Source organism: Dipodomys ordii, unplaced genomic scaffold (genome assembly GCF_000151885.1).
Source record: "Dipodomys ordii isolate 6190 unplaced genomic scaffold, Dord_2.0 Scaffold33, whole genome shotgun sequence".
Lineage (NCBI taxonomy): Eukaryota > Metazoa > Chordata > Mammalia > Rodentia > Heteromyidae > Dipodomys > Dipodomys ordii.
The window spans coordinates 9,385,414-9,409,317 of record NW_012267249.1 but is presented as its reverse complement, the minus strand read 5'-3'; the positions used below and the strand labels follow the sequence as shown (position 1 = coordinate 9,409,317).

General features: G+C 35.6%; 1 protein-coding gene across 1 annotated transcript in view; it reads left to right on the top strand.

Annotated features, from left to right (window-relative positions):
- Positions 1-23,904, top strand: part of Agbl4 (ATP/GTP binding protein-like 4) — a 977,755-nt gene that overhangs the window by 513,333 nt on the left and 440,518 nt on the right. The window contains exon 4 of the mRNA XM_013016801.1: positions 13,879-14,095. Coding sequence (XP_012872255.1) covers positions 13,879-14,095 — 217 coding nt within the window. The remainder of the gene's footprint in view (positions 1-13,878; positions 14,096-23,904) is intronic.

Genomic DNA, 23,904 nt, shown 5'->3' with positions numbered 1-23,904 from the left:
AGGAAGCTAAAGGAAAAGGAAATATATTACAGAATCCTAGCAGAGAACTTCTGAAACAGTCAATAAGATAGGCCCATTCAGATACAAGAAGCCTTTGGAACTCCAAACAGACCAGACCAGACCAGAACATCCCTTCTTCCATACAGGATCAATAGAGACCAAGGAAATGAGATGTACAAAACATCATGTTGAAAAACGAACTTTACAACTTTGGTGGAGGGGGCGGTAGGAGATGGGAGGGCAGGGATGGTAAGGGGAAACAAAGGAAGAGGCAACAATACTTGATAAGAAATGTACTCATTACCTTGCTCATGTAATTGTAACCCCTCTGTATGGTATTTTCACAATAAAAAAAGCTTATTAATACAAAAAAAAGGTGTTAGGAAGTGAAGATCAATCACCTAAGGAGGAAAACCAGTAAGAACAACTACAGATTTCTCAGCAGAGACCATGAAAGCAAGAAGACCTTGGAATGAAGTATGCCATGTCCTAAAGACAAACCACTATCAACTAAGAATAGTGTACCCAGCTAAACTCAGTTTTATAACCAAGCAACAAATAAAAACCTTGCATTGCAAAGAAAAATTGAAACAATATATCTCCACCAAACCAGCATTACAAAAGATATTTAAAGATAGCCTACACATAGCAAACCAATAAGAACACAATATAGGCAGAAATGACCCCTTACCAGAGAATCAGATAATCACAATAACAATTGAGGAGCCACAGCACCTATGAAGATGGATAACATGGCAGGACCTATGAAATACCTCTCAATCCTAACTCTCAATATCAATGGACTTAACTCCAATTAATTGACATAGATGAACTAGTTGGATCAAAAAGCAAGATAAATCTATCTGCTATCTCCAAGAGACATGCCTTGCTCACACAAGCTAACATATTCTGAAAGTGAAAGGCTGGAATAAAATATATCCAGGAAATTGCCTCTGTAAGCAGGCTGGAATTGCAGTCCTAATATCAGATAAAATAGACTTCAAATTAACATTAGTGAAAAGAGATAAAGAAGAACATTACATACTAATAAAGGAATATATACAGGAAAATATAACAATTCTAAATATCAATACACCAAATGCTGGAGCACTCAAACCCATCAAGCAAACACTACTAACCCCACAATAGATCCAAACATATTGATCACTGGTGATTTTAACTTACCTCTATTGCCTTTGAATAGATAAACATGGCAAAAACTCAACAGAGAAACCAACTAGACTTAAGAAACATCTACACCTAGCAGCATCAGAATATATATTCTCAGCAACACATGGACCATTCTCCAAAATAGACAACATTTTAGTCACAAGGCAAATCTGTGCAAATTCAGAAATATTGAAATGATTCCCTGAATTTTCTCAGACCACATTGCAATAAAATTAGAGGTAAATACCAAAAGACAGGATAGAAAATTCTGTAGACTGAACAACACATTGTTGAATCATCAGTGGGTCATTGAAGAGATCAAAAAGGAAATTCAAGTATTCACGATATTTAACAAATACAAACATATAAAATGCCAGCTCCTCAGAGACACAGCAAAGACAATACTCTGAGTAAAATTTATAGCTCTGAGTTCCTACATCAACAACTTGGAAAAATCTCAAACCAACAATTTAATGATGAGCTTTCAGCTCCTTGAAAATGAGCAACAAACCACCACAACTATGTTTATTGCAGCATTATTTACCATAGCTAAGATATGGAACCAACCCAGATGCCCCTCAGTAGATGAATGGATCAAGAAAATGTGGTATATATACACAATGGAATTCTATGCCTCCATCAGAAAGAATGACATTGCCCCATTTTTTAGGAAATGGAAAAACTTGGAAAAAATTATATTAAGTGAAGTAAGCCAGGCCCAAAGAAACATAGGTCCCATGGTTTCCCTTATTTGCAATATCTAGTATATGTATGAGTCAAGCAGAAAAGGTCAGATAATGTGATGACAGGAAAATGAACCCTTAGATATGTATTTTAATGTTTTTTCTTTCATGCATGTGTTTCTAATGCATTTATAAGATTATCTCTTTGTTGCTTTGTATGTCCCTCCCCCACAGTATAACCCCTGCTTTCACTATATTTGATGTCAGTATAACTTGTGGAGGAGATGGGAAAAACCAGTTGTTTAAGGATACAGGTGGACCTGTTGCAACAATGAGAAGTACAAGTTGTCATGTCCAAAACGAGCTTTACAACGTCGGTGCAGGGGGAGGGGGGGAGGGGGGAAGGAGAAGGATTGGGATGGGGGGAGGGGGGAGGCTGGGAAGGGATGGGAAGGGTAAACAAAGGAGGAGGCTGCAATGCTTGGTAAGAAATGTACGCATTATCCTGCCCATGCAATTGTAACCCCTCTGTACAGTATGTTCACAAATAAAATAAAATAAATAAAATAAAATAAAATTTAAAAAAAAAGAAAATGAGCAACAAGTCAAACCTCAATCCAGTAGATGGAAACAAATAATTAGAATTCAATCAGACTTAAATAAATTAGAGTCCAAAAAATCCATAGCAAGGATGAACAAAACGAGTTGGTTCTTTGAAAAATTAACAAAATTGACAGGCCCTTAGCAAATCTGACCCCCCACCCTCCCAAAAGCGAGATAGAGAGAACACACCAAATAAATAAAATCAGAGATCAGAATGGGAACATCCCAACAGAAACAAGCAAGATTCAGAACATTATAAGGAAATACTTTGAAAACCTTAATGCTAACAAATTTGAGAATCAGGAAGAAATGGAAGAATTTTTAGCAAATATTAATATACCCAAAATAAACAAAGAAGATCTAAACCAACTAAATAGACGCATACCTAGTATTTAAATAGAAATGGCAATAAAAGATCTCCTTCACTTTCTAACCCATTTTTTGCCAATCTTGTAGTGCTTATTCCTATTCATTCACTAATTAAAATTTATCAAATAAACTTTCTTTTCTGATTCCTTTAAAGACTCACCTAGATGTACAACTATAGGCCTTCTTAACTTCAGCCCACTTTAGTAGAACATATAAATATTCAGTTAAACTTTGGATATTTATCAAATAATTATTCTCATAAATTGAGGTATCCCAAAGTAATAATTGTTGAATTTCAAAATAAAGTCTTTCTTTTAATTTGTATATTTGTATATTTCCTCCCTTGCTTTTATAAAGACAAATGTTGCATCTTTTTGTTTATAAACTTTGTTTTCAATAATTGCAATTCAATAAAACCTTTAAAAGGTGAGGTAGTTTGGTACTTCATTTAATGAATACGCAGTTAGAGATTTTCAATTATTTTGAACAAAATGTAACCAAAACTTAGAGGTCATATTAATAACAACAAAACCAACATGAAAGGCTTAAATTATCTGAAATCCCACTGATGACAAATGGTAGGGAGAAAAGGCACATTTGTCTTACTGACACCTCTGGGTTTGTGTGTATGTTCATATATGTGTCTTTTGTGGTTTAATGTGAGCTTCATACAAAAATTGCATAGTTTAATTTTGTGTATATTTTAACATGTATAATTTCTCTTTTGAAGATGTAAAAGAGAGCTGGGTTCCAGTGTCTCATGCCTGTATCCTAGCTACTTAGGAGGCTAAGATCTGAGGATCATGGTTTGAAGCCAGCCCAGGCAGAAAAGTCCCTGATCTTTTATATCCAACAAACTACTAAAAAAAAAAACTGGAAGTTGAGCTGTGGCCCAAGTGGTAGAGTACTACCCTTGAGCAAAGAAGCATAGGCCAGTGCCCAGGCCCTGAGTTCAAGTCTTAGAATCAGAACAAAAAATAAAGAAGATAGAAAACAATATGAATATAGAATATATAACAGAATATATAATACATTATATATAATATATAGAACATACAACATATATGTGTGTATGTATATATATATATAATATATATATTCAGATTTACAGTAAGGAAAGTTTGTCAAGAGCCCTCAGACTTTTGTCTATTGTCTATGCTCAGAATTCCTCACATGTATCTAATCTTTAGTTTTCTGTATTTACTATAGATACCAGAAACTAGTGATCTGAGTGCTCAATATGTCTTAAAGGCAGACACATGGGCTATAACACAATTGACTGGTAAAATTAGTACAAACTACCAGCCGGGGTAATATCTGTGCATAGTTTTCTTACTATCATTTGTAAGAAAAGAAGTTAACTCCTATCTTTGAACACAACTTACTTTTGTTAGAGAGGACCACCTAAATGAAAGGAGTGTATTTGGCTATATTGCAATTGGGAAGGACTGGGGAGAGAAAATAGAGTTATTACTGATTTTCTTTCATAAACATGTGTTTAAGATGCCCCCTTCCCTTGTCCTTGTTTATCTACCTTGACCCACACTGCCCATTTCACAACCTGTGCGTGTAATATGAACTTGGAATTCATTGTTCTGTATCAAGACACATGACGCCAGTTTTTCATCACATGGAACATACATCATAGTCTCCATGAACTAAGCCCCTACTATGTATCCACTATTGAACTTTTACAATAAATCTGTGATATTATTTTCAGTTTATAAAAGGAGAAACCCAGGTCCAGTGCTGTGTGACCAATGATTAATGGAAGTAGCTTAGAGCCCACACCAACCTTCTTTCTATTGTACAATTAACTACATTCCTAAAAGGCACCCAAAACCAGCTCTGCCTGACATACTTACTCATTTATTCATTCAAAATGTTTATTGGATACCTTCTTATACTAGGTTTCATACAGGATGACTACATGACGATCCAATCTAGTAACTTTGAAACCTAAGTCCTTATTCTTGTTCTATTTGTGACACAATAACAAAATAATGTGAATACAAAATTTCAGTGCAAGCCTAATTCATTGCAGCTCTGGCATACCACTGCCTCATATACATGAACCCGTTGCCAGCAAAGGACCATTCTGAAAACACAGTCTTTTTTACCTAAGAGACTATCAACAACCCTGTGATGTATTACAGGACTTTTAGTAAACACATATCACATAGAAGTGCATACAGGGCAAGCATTCAACAAAAACTTGGACTTGAATCTAAATCTGAGCATCTAGTCCTGTGGCAACTTCTTGCTACCTCTGAGGAATCTGGCTTGGAGTAGATAGAGTATGCACCCTTGCACAGGGTGACTGTCCTTGTACTTTCTGACTGCTTTGGCATTTTGCCACTAGCCAACTGTAGGAAGGAATGTTGTTGCTGTCTACCATCATACCAGAGGGAATAATCAGTCTCAGCTATTCTCCTACTCTAAACCAGGCAAAGTAATTGGCTTTAATTTTAATTTTTTTTAATGGCTTGGAATTAACAGTAGCAGCTGCTGCCACAGTGTGTGGGTGTCCTTCTCCAGAAGGCACTGGCAAAATAAAAAAAAATCCCTACGTATAAAATAAACTGAAAAATAAACAATACAGTATAAAGAACAAAAGGTTAATTCAAGAAGCGAGCAGTATCCTTTTGTTATCTAAAACTTGGCAGGCAATATATAGCACTGTCTCTCTCCTCCCACCTCTAGTGCCCATTGGCCCCTGATAAGATGGTAATCTGATTAGACCCTAGGGTATAAAAATGTGTTGCCCATATCTGAGTACTCCTTCACTCACTTTTTCTCCCCCTCCCTGTGACTCACCATGAGATTAGCTGTGACAAAGTGTGGAGAGAGATAAGAACAGATATGGTAGTGACAGGAGCATTATTATAGTTATTTGGGGGAAGATAGGATTGGAATTAGGATTGGGCCCTGTTTGCCTAGGGAGGGTAGATTAATAATATGGGCATCCATGCCAGACATCTAGCTGTGCCAGACACTGGAGAGGAAAAGGAAGGGGCCAACTGGCTCAAGCCAGGGAGAATGTCTTGATGGTTCCAACTGAACATAGACTAAAGGCCATGTGTTGGCTTATATGACAGATGAGAGATTCTGCTTCTCCTGCAAAGGGAAGAGGAATGAATTATGATTTCAATTTTAAATATGCCTGGGAAAATGGATGCCAATATGCTGCCTGTCCCTGAATAAATTAAATGGAGTATTAAATGACTGTGTAACTGCAATTGCTACATGAGTTTCAGGTGGTACAGCCCTGCCTGATATATTGGGAAGATTATGTATTTGCTAGTCAGTATTGCACAACAAATAACACACCGTTGGCATAAACTGGACACTTAGTATACATTACTTCCTTAGTATACATTACTTCCTTTGGGAGTTAGCTGAGTGACTTTGTGATGTTTTTGCTTGTGTACCTGGAGAAGACCAATTCTTTTTTATTTCCCTTTCTGCTAATTTGAGGAAATATAGTTGGAAATTGGTAAAATACTAAATCTAGAGAAAACTCCTATTCCCAAGTATATTTTCTGATCAATTAGAGAGGAAATGAGGGGTCCTATATTTCAGCATTCTAAAGAAAGCTAGAGAATAGACCCTGAACAGTGACTTCATCCAGGAGATAGGCCATTATGTTCAGCCTTGAGAGAACATACACCAGGGTTTGTAAGCTTCCTAGGTCTGTTACAGGATCAAGTATTGGACTAATTCCTTCCAGAGGTCTTCTGAGGTATGGAGTTCATGTTTATTTTCAGAAATGTTCTTTATCATAATGTTCATCATGTTGTTCAATGACAGGAATAATCTTAGAGTATTGTTTATAAGAGAGTTAATACAGTATAAAGTGCTTGGAATGACCTGACAAAATGGTTCTATATATACATGTATATATAATAGTACCTTAGTAATTGTTAATATTGTTACATCACTTCTTTGTATTATCCCAGAGTGTCTGTGCTAAGTATCAGAAGCCATCTCACATAACCTGACATCAAGGACAGGCTCTTTCTTTGGGAATCTCTTAAAGCTTTCATGTTGTATTGCCCTGTAGGGCAACCCTCTCCCACTATCTGTGTTGAAGAGTCTCTAGTTCATACTAAACTAAAATCTGCCTTCTTATGATCCTCATTTTTCTTTTATTTTTTCATATTTTATCTTTCCATTTTCATTCTTTATTTTACTTCTTTAATCAACAAGTACTATTAAACAAGACCTCTCTATGCAGCCCTAGTGGGGAAAAGAAGAAATAGATGGCATGGTTCTCATCTTCAAGAAGCCTATGTTCTTAAGCTTGCTAGACAGGCACTCGATCACAAAACCATGCCTCTAGCCCTGTTTTTTTTGCTTGTTTGTTTTGGTTTAGTTTGGTTTTGCTATTTTTGAGTTTGGATCTTACATTCTGCAGAGGCATGATGATTCACCTATTTTAAGTGTCCTGTAGTTATTTGAGATGACAGGGCATGCCACTGGATCTGGCTTCCTGCTGTTGAGATGAAATCACACAGACTTTTTCTGCCTAAGCTGGCCTGGCACCACGATCCTCCCAATCTCAGCTTCCTACATAGCTTAGGATGACAGGAATATAACACAGAAGTCAAAGCACAATCCTTCTGTTCTTTTTCTCCTAAGTATCTGTTGCTTGTTATTAGGAAGCAAACCAGGTGATAAAACACTTTTGTCTAAGTAGAGAAAGATTATATAACCTGAATAGCTAGGGAAGGCAGGAGAGAGGAAATATGTTAAAGACAGACATTTATGTATACATTCTTTTATTCATTAATTAGTTCATTTAAAACATACTTAAACCTTTATTAACAATCAATCATATACACATCTATGAATAGGAGTTCTCTAAATACAAAACAAGAGTCAGTTCAAGTGGAAGGAAGATCAAATACACACAATGAAGGTGCTGTATACACTTGTGATTGGGAATTTTGAGTTAGATCACTGTGAATAAAGCTCAGGATTCAAGAGGGAGAGATGGGTGCTGACACCTCCCTCTCAAGGAGATCATAGAGAGCCTTGAGAATCAAACTGAAATGTTAGGACAGAGTTGTCCAAAGGGGTTTTTCAGCAGCAGTGTACTTCTGGTGAGAGCACTCTGCAACCAGATCTTTCTGAAGTAGAAGATAATGAGAGTAAGTTGAGTGGCAAAAACAAAAGGACAGTGACAAGGATCATGCTCTGAGCACAGACAGGAACCACACTGGCCTCCATCTAAAACAGGCCTTGCTGCTCACTAACCTAGCAGCCTTGAAAGGTTTTTACCTCTCTGAGCTTTGATTTTCTTTTCTGTGTAGAAGGGGTGCTATAATCCCAGGCTCATAAAGTTATTGTGAAGATTAAATCATAATGTGCATAAAATAACACAATGACTCTGTAGTAGAGTTTGAAGTCCAGCACGGAGATCCCTCCCATGTTGTCTTTTTTGCCTAGAATTGTTTTGACTAGTCTAGGTCTTTTGTTGTTCCATATGAATTTTTGGACTGTTTTCTGAATTTCAGAAATGTATGTCATTGGGATTTTGATAGGAATTGCATTGAATTTGTATATTAATTTTGACAGGATTGCCATTTTCACTATATTAAGGCTGCCTATCCAAGAACATGGAAGGTCTTTCCATTTCCTGGTGTCTTCTGTAGTTTCTTTTTTTAAGTTTTTATAGTTTTTGTTAAATAGTTCTTTTATATCTTTGGTGAGGTTAATTCCTAAATATTTTATTTGGGGGGCGGTTGTTGTGAATGGGGTTGCTTCCTTTATTTCCCACTCTGCTTGTACATTGTCGGTGTACAGGAAAGCAACTGATTTTTGTGGGTTGATTTTGTATCCTGCTACTTTGCTGAAGTGGTTTATAATTTCTAAGAGTTTGGAGATGGAGTTTGGAGGATCATGAAGGTATAGTATCATGTCATCTGCAAAATGGATAGTTTAACTTCTTCCTTCCCTAGGTGGATCCCTTTAATGTCTTTTTCTTGCCTTATTGCCCTGGCTAAGGGTTCTACTATGGAGCCATAATAACAAAGACAGCATGGTACTGGCACAAAAACAGACCCGAAGACCAATGGAGTAGATTAGAAGACCCAGAAGTAAAACCACAGCCTACAGTCAGCTGATATTTGACAAAGGAGCCAAAGACATACAGTGGAAGAAACACAGCCTGTTCAACTACTGGTGCTGGCAACACTGGGAGGCCACATGCAGAAAACTTAAAGTGGACCCCAGCCTATCACCATGCACCAAACATCAACTCAAAATGGATTAAAGACCTTAACATTAAACCTGAATCTCTGAAACTACTGCAGGACAGAGTAGGTGAGACACTTGAACTTATAGGCACAGGCAGGAACTTCCTGAACAGAGTCCCAGGGTCACAACAAATTGGAGAGAGACTTGAGTTTCTGCACAACTAAAGCTATAGCAACCAAGCTAGAAAGACAACCAACTAACTGGGAAAAAATATTTACCAGCAATATATCAGACAAGGGGTTAATATCCAGTATATACAGGGAACTCAAGAAACTAATCCCTCCCAAACCTAACAAACCAATTACTAAATGAGCAAGGGAACTAAAGAGAGACTTCTCAGAAGAAGAGATCAAAATGGCAAAGAAACACATGAGGAAATGTTTACCATCCCTGGTTGTAAAGAAAATGCAAATAAAGACAACCCTGAGATACCACCTTACCCTAGTCAGAATGGCCCACATCCTAAAGTCAGCCAACGGCAAATGCTGGAGGGGATGTGGAGAAAGAGGAACCCTATTACACTGCTGGTGGGAATGTACACTTATACAACCACTTTGGAAAGCTGTCTGGAGGGTCCTCAGAAAGCTAAATATTGACCTCCCTTATGACCCAGTCATACCACTTCTAGGCATCTATCCTGAACAACAGGAACCAGTATACAAGGGCACATGCACCTCCATGTTTATTGCAGTATGGTTCACAATAGCCAGGATATGGAAACAACCCAGATATTCCACCACAGATGAATGAATCCAAAAATTGTGGTATTTTTACACAATAGAATATTATGCAGCCATTAGAAAGGACAAAATAATGGCATTTTCAGGGAAATGGATGGAGCTAGAAGAAATCATGTTGACTGAGGTAAGCCAAGAGCAAAGAGACAAAGACACATGGTATCCCTGATAAGTGGATGTTAAATCCAAAATGTAAGGTAATACGACAAAATTAACAAGGCTTAAGAAACAAAGGACTTCCACTCATCTGGTCGAATCACTACTAAATAACCCCATGCTGCTGATCATATACATGGTATATATGATCACACTGGAGGGAAAACAGGAGGAGGACACAGAACTAGAGCGAATCAGGGAAAAACATACAACAGTGGGACCCACCAGCTGCACTGGACATTGATCAAAATGAACTAAGCAACTCAATGGCAGTGATGGGAGGGAGGGAATGAGTGGGAAAGAGGGAATAGCTGATGCTATGCAAAACAAAAGAAATGTACATATCACCAAATGTGGAAGAAAGAACTTTATTGCAAAGCTCATAGAACTCATAAATGTTAGGACGACAATAGAGAATTTGCCTGATGAAAGTTAGAATGTGTTTGTGACTTTAACTGAGCATCACTATCCCACAATACTGTGAAATTTGGGAAATTAGGTAATCACTTAATCACAATAAGGAATTTGAAAAAAATAACAAAATGAAAATATGTGAAAAAATAAGAGAAAATTAAAAATGCATTCCAAAGGGAAAAGACATATCTCCTCCCTAATCTCAGCCTCCTTTGCCTTTATTCTTTGCTTTATTTAAAAGTCCTGATGAGTTTGTCATACTAAACTCTTCTCAAATTGGTATGTTTGTATACTTAGATGGGTCTGGAAAATCTAAACCCGAGCAGCATCTCAACTTCCCTGAATGATTACCCAGGGCCTATTACCTCCACTCCCTCTGCTAATCAGGTTAGGCATTCTGACCCACTCTGGAGAGCAGCTGGGACAGCTCCAGGCAGTAGATGATTCTCCTGATAGAAGATAATCAAATTCAGTGAAGATACAGTCTCACAGAGTCAAACTGCTAAACTTGGCTATGAGAGAGAAAACGAGAGTGACTGGATTTAAAACATGGGCCCTGTGCAGATATACTGGTAAGTGAAGAGTTGAAAATAGCATCATAACCTCAGGGACCTTATAGCTTTAGGAATCACCTGTGTAGTAATGAATGCTGACTAGGGCTACTAGAGACTCATATTCAGATCTTTGAGTTAGGCCCTTAGTGACTACCACAAACCAGATACACCAGGTAGGTGTTTTTCCTAAATACAAATCTGAACTAGTAAGAATAGGTTATTCTGCCAACTGCATTTTCGTATCTCCAAGCACATTGCAAATGAAGAGCAATGTATATTCTATCTCTTTTTCATAGTTCATCCTGTTACTTCTTTACTAATCTTGGTTTTTCACTACCTCATTTCTTCTCCAAACCTTTCCATTTTTCATGGTTAATCTTAGCCTTTTTGTCTACAATGTCCTTTACCAAACTATGCTTTATCTTAACCAAACTATGCTTAGTACATAATACTTAAATATTTGCTGAATATAAAAACCAACTCAATAACCACCTGTCTTGGAAGTCATTACTTCCTCTGTTAGCCTCCCAGGAACTGCTCATTCTCTAATACTCCACATTTAGAAGAAACAAGGGAGAATGACTTTCCTTCTCACTTCCCATACACCTTGAAAACCATTATTTGTGTCATTTTATCATTGGTAGGACAAGAATTTCAATATAGGACTGTTAGGATTGCGATCTAATTAGAATGATGAATAGCTGAAGGGTCTGTAGCATAACTAGATTAGAATGCTGGCTTGGGAGTAGGACGGAGAAAGATAAGAGCCATTCTGCCTGGAAAAGCTTGAAGAGTCTGCAGAATGGATAAGTGTCAACAAGTTGTGGGACCTCTGCCTGGAAGTTTTCCTTTCCTTGTGAATATATTGGTGTTCCCTTGCTAGAGAATGAGCATTCCTGGGTAACAAACTTGCCTGTCCAGCATATTTCTATCAGTATTTCCTAAAGTATTTCTGTGGAAATGGAATGTTCTGTGGAAAAATAATAGTACTAATGTAGAGTAATGTTGAGTATTCCTTTCCCTTCTTTGATATTCTCAAGGTGTTAAGTAGTTTATTTTTAAAATGCTTAGTCTTGTAATACAAAAAAAAAGAAGAAAAAAGAAAACCCTGACTTTTCTTGGAAAAGTGGGCCTCATGTGTCAATGTTTCTCTATCATCACATTGTTTTCTCTCAAGAAAATTTTAGAGTCTGAAAGTATACAGACTTGTTGTTAATATTTTATTGAGTATTCCCCATTAGAAGATATACATTCCATGAAGACCAAGACTTTGTCTGTCATATTCATTATTGTACATCCAGAGCTTGTGTATTGCCTGGGCATATATGTATTTCAAATAAAGATAAATACATCTGTAAAATGAGTTCAATTTTGCTTAACTTCACATTTTCCAAACAATTGATAAAGAACAGGGGCTAGAGTTTGAACAAAATGTTGCCAAATTCAGGTCTGGTATTGGCTATGTGATGTATCATTCTCCTACGCTCATGACTCAGGGCTCTTTTTAAAAAATTGATTAGCATACATGAATTGTACAATGGGGGCTCTCCCCTTGAAAATGTGTGACATTTCTATACATGTAAATCACAATCATCTCCTGCCACCACTCTCTATATTCCACACCCTCTTCTTAAAATATATTCAACAGGATTAATTGTTCTATTTTCATACTTGCTAATAAACTAGTTTGAACTGTTCATCCTCATTTGCCCTCTTTATTAGTCTGCCCCACACCTTCCCCCAACACACTACTGGCTAATCCTTCCATCCAAGACTGTTTTATTTTCTTTGTCATTCAGTTTTAAAATTGTATATATTAATTGCACCAAATGGTTTCACTATAGTATTTCAGAGATGCATATTTTGGGTCTCAATCAGAATAACCCTGTTTGCATGCTTTTTGAGTTTATTTAGGTATTTAAACATTGCCTCCTTTATTTCATTGACAGTTCTTTGGGGTTTTGTGTGTGTGTGTGTGTGTGTGTGTGTGTGTGTGTGTTGAGTGTGTTGTTGGAACTTTAGCTTCACTATGACTTAAAACCTCTATTGTAGAATTATTGGCTTTTGAAGAAAACTGTGCTGCCTTCTTTATTCATAAATTTAGTGATTTTTTTCCACTGGGATTCATGTATCTGGGCCAATTTTGGATATAGATTTCAAACTTCTGTACCCTTTCCATTGGTGATTTCTTGCAAATTACTTGAGATTGGGTAATGCCTGGGTTGTAGTATCTTTTCTTGTTGCTAGAATGGAGGGATGCCATCTCAGCTGCCAAGTAATGAATTTCAATCCTCAAGATTGAAATGTGGAAGTCTTCTGGAAGGGGGAGGAAGCTTAGCTGCAAAAGCTATTGCCATAGATAAACCACAACATGCTTTTCTATTATCTTTAAGTTGTTGTGCAAAGGAGTTGCCATTTAACAAAGACAATCCCTGTAACAAGCTACAGGGATTAAGGTTTATACCTTGTGTGGACTTTTTCAACAGCTAGAGTTTGGGGTCCATAAGTAGGACCTGTCAATTTTACCTTGTATTACAGTTTTTGATTTCTGTCCCTCAGTTGGAGGAGCCAGAGACCAGCTCTGGACTCCTTGATGCTTTTCTGCTGAGGACATAGTTTTTCTGCGGTTTTCTGCCTCCCCATCACCTCTTTCATGATTTCCAGCTTCCTTCTTCTCTTTCTCTCTTTAAATCTAGTCTCTTTTATGATACAAGACTGTGCTCATTCACAGAGTGAAAATGGAAAGTGCTTCTAATCTGCCAGCTTGCCGTTCTTCCCTCCTGCTTACTTTTAGGCAGGATCTTGCTAGGCTTTCTAGGCTCACACTCATGAGAGGTTCTTGCTGTTAGAAGTTTTTCTTCTAGGCATTTGTACCTTTTGTTAGCTTTAAGGTCTGAACTGCTATCTCTTAAACTCATATTTATTTTTCAGGCAAAGGCTGCCACCTAAAAATGTGTACTACTACCGCTGTCCAGACCATCGGAAGAACTATGTGATGTCCTTTGCATTCTGTTTTGACCGAGAAGAAGATATTTACCAATTTGCTTACTGCTACCCGTATACGTACACTCGCTTCCAGCATTACCTTGACAGCCTCCAAAAGAGAAACCTGGACTATTTCTTTCGGGAGCAGCTGGGCCAGAGCGTGGTAAGCCTAGCACCTTGGTTTGGGTGCCCATTTAGAAACAGGCAACCTTGAGATAGAGATAGAGATTTATCAATTAGTTTTTTTTATACAGTGCAAATAATATATATTAGTACTTTGAAGATTAATGTATTGGAACTTTTAATACTTTAACTCTTTTAAGTAATAATAGAAATCAAGAATAATTATCTAAGTAATAATTTAATGATTTAAAATATGTTGTCTTACCATGTGATTTATTGCACTGTTTACCAAAATAATCTAGGATAATCTCTCATCTCAAGATTTCTAACTTTATCATACTTAGAAAGTATCTTTGTTATATAAAGCAAAATATTCATGAGTTATGGGATTTAGGACTGGAGCATTATTTTCCCTAAAATATCTTGTCTTCCTCTTTCTTCTTCCTGACCAAACCAGAATAAGAAGTTATTATATCGTATTTATGAAAACTTTCTCATTTAATTAAAAAAATGTTCTTTTTTGTCAATAATACTTTGGTTGATAATAAAGAATAAGCAGGTGATCATTTGATTTTACATTTTAGTCTCTAAGTAGTATGTATTTTTGTACCCCTAAGTAGGAATACTGAAAGTCTTACGTAAATGTACTAGTAGAAATATCAGAAATGACTATCCAATGGGCTTCTGGTATGTGTGGTATAAAAATGAGCTTTGCTTGGTAACTGTGAATTCCACATAGAAATGCATCCTACTTCTAGATAAACCTAGGAAACAGTCAAAAGTAAAGAGAAAGAGAAAGAAAGAAAGCATATCTATTCCTCATATTCCTAGAGCCAAAGTTGGTCATGATATTTTTATATTTTGAGGTAAGCTATATACTAAGATCTCACAAAATATATTTGCTTTACTCTTACCTCCCTATCAGTTCTTCTGGTACATGCCATTTATATCTGGTATCTATACTTTGAACTTAAAGTATGGACTCTAGGTGCATCAGTCAACATACTAGCAGGAAACAATAGGCTCAGATTTGGATAATTCAAAGAGGAAGGTTTAATAAATAGGCTGTTTACAAGGTACAGGCAGTATGCACAATATATAATGGAGTTTCCTACAGCCAATAACAGGTTACAGGATATGAAGGAAGGAACAGTTACCAGAGCTCAAGCATAGAATTATTTGGTGGGCCACTGGGATAGAACTGTTATTTTTAGTTTAAAATATAGGTAATCTGAATGGCCTCACAGAAAAATATAACCATGTATTGCTTAACCATAAGGATATATTCTAAGAAATGCCACCTTTTCTTATTGTGTGAATATCTGAAGTATTTTTTATAGAAACTAAAATGGCTTTCACAGCCCTAGGTGACATATGTGGTCTGTCATTGACCAAAATGTTAGGTACACAATACACATAGTCCTTTTCTTAACTTTCACTGATCTCCCATGAAGGCTAACCCAGCCAAAAGTCAGGTGACAAGAGAACCCAGTAGTATAGCCTATACACTACATCCTCTCAGAGCAAAGCAAAGAGTGGAGAAGGATAGTAGATGAAAATGGGGCAAAATAGAACATACTAGATGTTCTTAGACCAACCAACAATATGTTACCAGAGACTATCAGATTAAGATGGACTGCTAAAGAAATTCTGAGATGAATTTTTGATAGATAGCTGAATTGTTATGATTTAAGAGAATGAAAAGTTTATTAAACACTCATGATGTATAAGAATATGATCTGAATATTTCATTCTGGTTTTTATCCAAATCGCCTCCTAGAATTATGTCAGACAGAATGTAAGTGTACATTGACTGGTCTAATTAATAAAAGAATGGTATGTCTGGTGATATTGTAAAGGGTGGAGAGCAGCAGAAAGCCAATAAGAGTAATGATAAAATAAGTTAAGTTTCCTATAATAGACAATCAAACTAACCATTAAAATAACAAAACAGAAACTCCTTTCTTTTCTCTATAAAAGTTGGAGTGTAAACAAGGCAGAGGAAATACTGTGGCTCTGTTCCTGGAAGGCCTCTAGGCATCAGATTTATTCATTTTTCTTCTCTGTTGTCTTTGGGAAGTGATCCTCTGTCTTGTGATCCAATGTAGAATTCTATTATTAAATCCATGTTCTAGGCATCCGGATGAAGGAAGTGGAGAAGAAGAGAAGGAAGTAGTTATACGACACTCTCATTTAATAGAACTCCTATCTACATTTAAGTAAATGAATATTAAGAAATGACAACTTTACTTCTGAGTGACCACCTCTCACCTGACAATTGGTAGTCCTGTATATATGGATGAGACTTGATATTGACAGGTAGCTGAAATCTGTGCCACAGGAAAACGAAATTATTTTTCCCTCTAACATGAAACTACTTGTATGACCTTGAATTTCATGTCCCCATTTTGGGGACCTTTCACGTATAAAATGAGAAAATTTGACTTCTATATTCTCTTAAAATGACTTCTTACAGAGTTTCTCAGTAAAACTTTTAGTTTTAAAGTTTTAAACTTTTAGTTAACACTTTTCAAGAGGCACTGTAGGGCTATATAACAAGTTAATGTAAGCCCTAATGTATTTCTAAAACTAAATATCTTTTAAACCAGAGGAAGATATGTGCAAGTAGTTATAGTATGTTAAAAGTATATAATTAAAGACATTATGAATTGTTTAAAGAGTTAAAGTTCAGCATAAACATCATGGAGAAGATGAGCTGCAAGCTGTCTTGAAAGTTTAGTAGGAATACTAAAGATAGAGTTGGGGATGAGGCAGTCCAGAAGACAAGAATGACCAGGGTTGTTGCACAGTAGAGGTTGATGAGAAGTCTGGATTTATTGATATAAGTATTTTATTTTGAGGAGTACTGGGAGATGTGGTTAGGTAGAAAGACTGGAGTCAAACTCATAGAAAGACTTGATTGTCATATTGACTATATTCTTTGTTCAAACATTATAGAGACTATGATACTTATCACATTCAGTTTTTTTGAGTAGGAAGAATTGTCCCAGAGTGTAAATCATGTAATACTAAAATGATAAATTCACAGGCCAGTGACACTGGTTCATGTCTATAATCCTAGCTACTCAGAAGCATAAGATATGAGGATCATGTTTGAAGTCAGTCTGGGCAGGAAAAATCTGTGAGATTCTTATCTACAAGTAAGCACCCTCCTTTAAAAGAAAGAATGGAAGTGGAGCTATGGAAGCTACCCCTTGAGCAACAAGTTCAAGGATATCACCCAGGCTCTGAGTTCAAGCCCTAAGATAAGTGCACATTATTGGTTTTATCAGGGCCAATTTTTAAACCACTACCTTCTGATACCATATCCTTTCCTTCTGATGGCACACTTAGGCCCAATTAGATTTTTTTTTATAAAGAAATTCTTCTTATCCAAAGCAGACTCTTAAAGAAGTCAATTTAATACATCCACATAATGTATCTAAGCCAGATGAAATAAATTGGGGTTGATTTAAACCCTTTCTTTTGGGTCCCAAAGCAGACACGAAAGACTTTTTAGTTTTTCTTGAATATAGGAAAATTCTTGGTTACCAGGATATTTGATATAGGTTGTGTTTAAAGGCACCATTATAATTAATTAATCCTTATTCCAATTTGAAAGGATGATGATTACAAGTGAAAATGCTAAATATGCCAGCATGAAGATCTGAGACAGTGAGTGGGAAACAAGATTTTGAATGTTTAGTGATTAATTGATGAATCACCATTGTCAGAGCTGACACTAGTACTTGTCATGTCTTCCCAACTGGTATTTGATTTTGTTACTTCTCTGAGCCCCTTCTGACTCCACCAAACAAAGTCACTAAACATGCATTAAAACCATGATCTGACACTCAAGAGAAAGACAGAATGGGAAAGACATTTTTGATGTTACTATTTTATTAGCTTCATTTAGGTATAGTTTACGTATCATAAAATTTACCCATTGGAAAAGTACATTAATCAGATTTTTAGCAAAATTAGAGTTATGGAACTAGCCACAATCCAGGTTTCTAGAACATTTCTTTCACTGCAGCATCACTTGATAATCCGTTTGACACCATAAAATTTCTACTTCTGCTTATTTCCTATCAATGGAACTATATAATATGTACTCATCTTTTGCATCTTACCTCTGTAACTTGGCATTATATTTTGAAGTTCATCTGTGTTGATACATTTTATATATTGCTATTTCATTTTATTTTGAATAGTAAATGAATAGCCTCCACTGCGAGTCTATATCATATTTTGCTTATCTATCTCCTGTTTGTGTCTACTTTGATTTTGGTAATGTCTTACGTGCTACTACAATCATTCATGTACCTATCTTGGAGTGTACATAAAATTAGGCATTTGGGGGGATAGAAGTCTGAAAATGGAATAATTTATTCATATAGTAAATTTATGCTCAACTTAGTTTTAGTTTTGCCATTTTGCATTTTTTATTGTTGTTGTAAAGGTGATATACAGAAGGATTACAGTTACATAAGTCAGGTGATGAGTACATTTCTTTTAGAATGGTGTTATCCTTTCTCTTGCTTTCTCCCAGTTTTTCCCTCCCACCTTCCCAAGTTGTATAGGTAATTTTCAACACAGTGTCTAGTGAGTATCACTGCTGCATTTTTCACACTTTGTTCCATTTCTGTGCGTCCCCCTTATCTTCCCCAAAACAGATAAACTCAATGAGATATACAAGACACTATGTTGAAAATGAACTTTACAACTTTGGCAGGAGGTGGAGGGACACTTGTGAAGGTTAGAAGGAAGAGATGGTAGGGGAAAAACAAAGGAGGAGGCAACAATGCTCCATAAGAAATGTACTCATTACCTTGCTCATGTAATGATAACCCCTCTGTACAGTATTTTTACAATAAAAAAACAAAAAAAGAAAAAGGTACAGAAAACAAAAATAGAAGCAAAAGAAGAAAAAACAACCCAAAAAAGCCCCCAAACCTCTTGTTTCCATTTCTTGGAGTTCATTTCAATAAACATTATATGATCATATGCACATAGCTATTGAGCCTTTGTAATCATCTACTAAGAATATTCTTCTTTGGTCTCACTGTGTGAATGTCTAGACTCCTGTATCATTTATCATGTCCAAGTGTATTATTTTGTCTTTTACCATCCAGTGTATTTTCTTGTAGATTTATAGGCACATTCTAGTTATGACAAATGAGGGAAACTATGCAATCTATGTTTCTTTGGGGCTAGCTTACTTCACAATATAACTTTTTCCAAGTCTTTCCATTTGTTTATGAATGGTACAATATCATTCTTTCTGATGGAATAGTAGCATCGCATTGTGTATACATATTTTCTTGATCCATTCATTATCAACAGTGTAGGATAATTGTAGATTATTCCCAAAAACTTGGAATTATCAATATTTTTATTATACCTAGTTTTGTCATTTTTGTGTGTATATTATAAGATATCATTGTGGTTTTACTATGTATTGCCTTAATGATGAATTATATTGGTTATCTTGTAAATGTAACATTCAGGAATCATTATAAATTGAAAAAGGCACATTCCATTAACTTATATATCTTTATTCTTTTTGTAAGGATGGGAATCTAATTCAAGGGACTCTACTCTCATGCTATAACAGCTTCCCAAGAGTCAAAACCTCCTAAAAGTATCATACTGGGAATTAGAATATTAAAATGTGATTCAGGGGCTGTACATTGAGTCCATGGCATGCCCAACACATTGAAGAAGCCAGTGCCTAACCCAAGATCACAATTTACTTCTATGTTTTCCTCTGAGAGTTTTGTACTATTGGCTCTTACATTGAGGTTTATGATCCATTTTGAGTTCATTTGATGTGTGTAGTGTGAGGAAAGCTTTCATCTTATACATGTCCCTGAACTGTTTTGTGAAATCATGATTCTTTCATTTTATTGTCTTGACAACCTTGTCAAAAATCAATTTACCATAAATTTAGAATTTTATTTCTAGGCTTTTAATTATAATTCACTGACTTATATATCTATTTTTCTTCATTGTACTTCTTTAATAAATTGTGAAACAAAGAAATGTGAGCTTTCTAAATTTACCATTATTTTTCCAACTTTTTATTATTATCTTTAAGTAATTGTACTGAGGAGTTGCCATTTAACAAAGCAGCTTACTAATACATCTTGATCATTAAAACCCCTTTCAAAATTTTCAACCCTCCCTCCCGTTTGCCACCCCTATTTCACTCTTTTCAATTTTGTAGGATATAAATTGGATACTTGACTGCTTTTTAAGATTGTATACTATGATCTGTCCCAAACAAGAATTTTAGGATTATGTTGCCAATTTTTACAAATAAATTAGCTGAGATTTTGATAGCATTGAATCTCTAGATCCACTTTAGACTACTGACACATTCATAAGTCTTTCCAAGGAATGTACAACAAGCTTGAAAAATTAAGTTCCAGAAGAACCAATGACCCAATTAATACAAAGATGAACTCTACATACAGTTCTTAAAAGAAGTACAAATGGCTAGTAGACACGTAAAGATATATCCAATTCTTGCCATAAAGAAAATGCAGATAAAAATGACACTGAGAGTTCATCTCAGCTGTTAGACTTTTAAATTAAAGATATGGGGGTAAAAGGAACCCTGTACACTGTTGGTATGAATGGAAATTAGTGCAGCCACTCTGGAAATTGGTATAGTGGTTCCTAAAAATATGTCATACTAGAACTACCATATGATCCAATACTACTTTTGAGCATTTATCTGAAGAAATGAAAGTCAGAATACAATAGAGTCACTTGCACCTCCATGTTTGTGGTAGTACTATTCATAATAGCCAAGGCATATAATCAGCTGAATGGATAAAAAATACATTATATATACAAAGAAGAATGAAATTGTGACAGGAAATACATGGGACTGGACATCAACATTGAGGGCACTGAGATCATTGTGTTAAGTGAAACAAACCAGATTCAGATGGACAACAGCTGAATGTTTTCTCTCATATGTAGATGACAGTGAGAGAGGGAGAGGGAGAGAGAGAGAGAAAGAGAGCAAGATATATATATAGAGAGAGAGAGAGAGAGAGAGAGAGAAATCCTGATAATATAATTGTAATTGTAGGACTGTTGAGAAGATAAGGGGAGAGAGGGAAAGAGGATGATGACAGTGAATAATATTGAAGTATATTGTGTGTATGTGAGCTTGTTGCACATTCTGGTTATTAATTCCTTAGAAAGACTTATGACTGTGAAAGAGGGAGCCATAGAGGCTGTTAATCTGATCGAAGTACAATATGTGCATGTATGAAATAATGTGTTAAAACCCCTTTATACAATTAATATATGTTAATAAATTTAAAAAAACATTAAATATTTTAATGCATGACTATAGAATCATTCCCCATTTAAGATATTCTTTTATCTTTCAATGCTATTTAGATTTCTTCACACATAGCTTGCAGTTATTGTGTTAAATTATTTTTCTGACATTTGTTTTATTTCAAAAAAGCTGCTACAAACTTTTAAATGTAGATTCAAAGGAACAGAGAGAAATGATTTGTTTAGAAAATTTAACATTTAACCAAAAACATCTTGAGAATGTCATTGCATTTTCACGTAGATATGCTTTGCTTTATCTTGTTTTTCTTTTTGTGTATTTTTTATTATAAAGGTTATGTATAAAAGTTTTACAGTTACATAATTCAGATAAGGGGTACAAATCTTTTTGAACAATGTCACCCCTTCCCAACACTCTCTCCCAAGTTCTTCCCTTCCATTTCTACACACAAGTTGCATAGTTTATTTTCGAAGCTTGAAGTTATTTTGTTAAAGGAACTCTTACTTATTGTATTCTTTTGAGATTACTGTAAATAAAATTGTTTTCTTGATTTGTTTTTGTATTAGAATGCAAATTGAGCTTTTATTTTGAACTTGCATTCTTCAGCCTTGCCGAACTCACTTCTTCATTACAGTAACTTTTGGGGGATTTTCTTGCATTTTCCATATATGAAATCATTTTTTCTGTAAATACAGATTTTTTATCTCCTTTTATTTCACTCTTCCATATCTTTTCTCTCCAATTGCCTAGATTACTAGAAATAGTCCAGTTAAATCTTAAATGTACCTGGCAAGGACAGATTCCATTGTCTTAAAGATAACATACCCAGTCTTTCACCATTAAATGTGATGTTAGCTTTTAATTTTGAGGAAGTTATCTTCAACTCCCACTTTGTTGACTATTTTTAATCATGAAAGGATGTTAGATCTATAAAATGATTGTTTTAACTACATATTGGGAAGATAAGTGGTTTCTGTAAATTGTTCTATTAAAATGGTATTGATATTAAACCAAGATTCCATTCATTAGCTAAATCCCACTTAGAAATGGTATATCTTTTATATGTTGCTGAATTGTCTATTTATGCTTTGTTGAGGATTTTTGAGTCCACATTCATAAAGGATATTGATATGTAATATTCTTTTCTTGTCATATGTTTGTCTGGTTTGGTACCAAGCTAGTTCTGGCCTCATTGAATGTTGTTTACACTGTTTTCCTTCAGCACTTTGAATATGTCATCTGAGTGTCTGCAGCCCTCTGTTTTTTCTGATGATAATCAGCTGGTATGCAAAGAGCTGGTACATAGTAGATACTTCAAAAATTTAGAAATTAGTGGTAGTAATATACCTCACTAGTTTCTATTTCTCAGAATAACACTGACAAACATCTTAAATAAATTTATTTTCACATCTGGGCTTGCTGTTGTTACCAAAAGGAGTAAGTTCACATGTCATCAGGAAGAAAAGTGGACTAGAGAGGCTGAGAGGCATCCTAAAACTTAACTAAAGCGTGGAAACACATTTCTTATTGTTACTAGCTAAAGCTAGGATTGTAGCAGTCCTAGATGGGAATTCCCCTATTAATCAGAAAGGACCTCAAGAGGAACATCTGAATTTTATTCTTCTTTCTGCCTGCAGAGACATAACATTACTACTAGATGAACTGTAGGTTTTCAAGAAATACTTGTCAAATAGATATGGGGAAACCTCTAAGAATATTCAGATTCCTTCTTTGCAATCCCAGTTATCATTTCGGAAAATAGAGTGTAGATTTTTTTCTATAGTCCTTTGGTTTTGATTAACTTATTAAATTCTGGACTACATTTTTCTAATTTTTTTTTTTTGGTCAGTCGTGGGGCTTGAACTCTGGGCCTGGGTACTGTTCCTGAGCTCTTCAGCTCAAGGCTAACGCTCTACCACTTGAGCAACAGCGCCACTTCCGGTTTTCTATTGGTTTATTGGAGACAAGAGTTCCACGGACTTTCTTGCCCAGGCTGGCTTTGAACCATGATCCCCAGATCTCAGCCTCCTGAGTAGGCATAAGCCACCAGTGCCAGGCTACATTTTTCTAAATTATTTAACTTCACGCCCTAATATTACTTGATTTCAGTAGCTTATTGAATGGGCATTAAAAAACAATTGTTTTGTTTATAAGAAAATAGAGGTTTCCAGTATCTCCCGACATTAAAGTAGATAATATATGCATCGCAGTCATTTGAATCAGCCTCCTCCTCTTCATGCGATGTATTCATGCATATCTAAAAGTGTTCTAACTTTATCTAAGTAGGTCAGAAGACCTTTACCCAATCGATAGTATTTGTCCAAGATGCCATTTCGTAGGGTAAAAGGGAAACAAATGACTGGGAGGTTTTAATCTTCTTCCATTCATGATTCCTGGATTACAATGAGTTGAAATCATTGAAATTTAGACACAGAAAGAATCTGAAAGATTTGTTTCCTAACAATTTTCCTTTACAGGTTTTTCTTTAAAAAAGCTAAAAGACTTAGGGTAGAAGAGGTATGTAGACC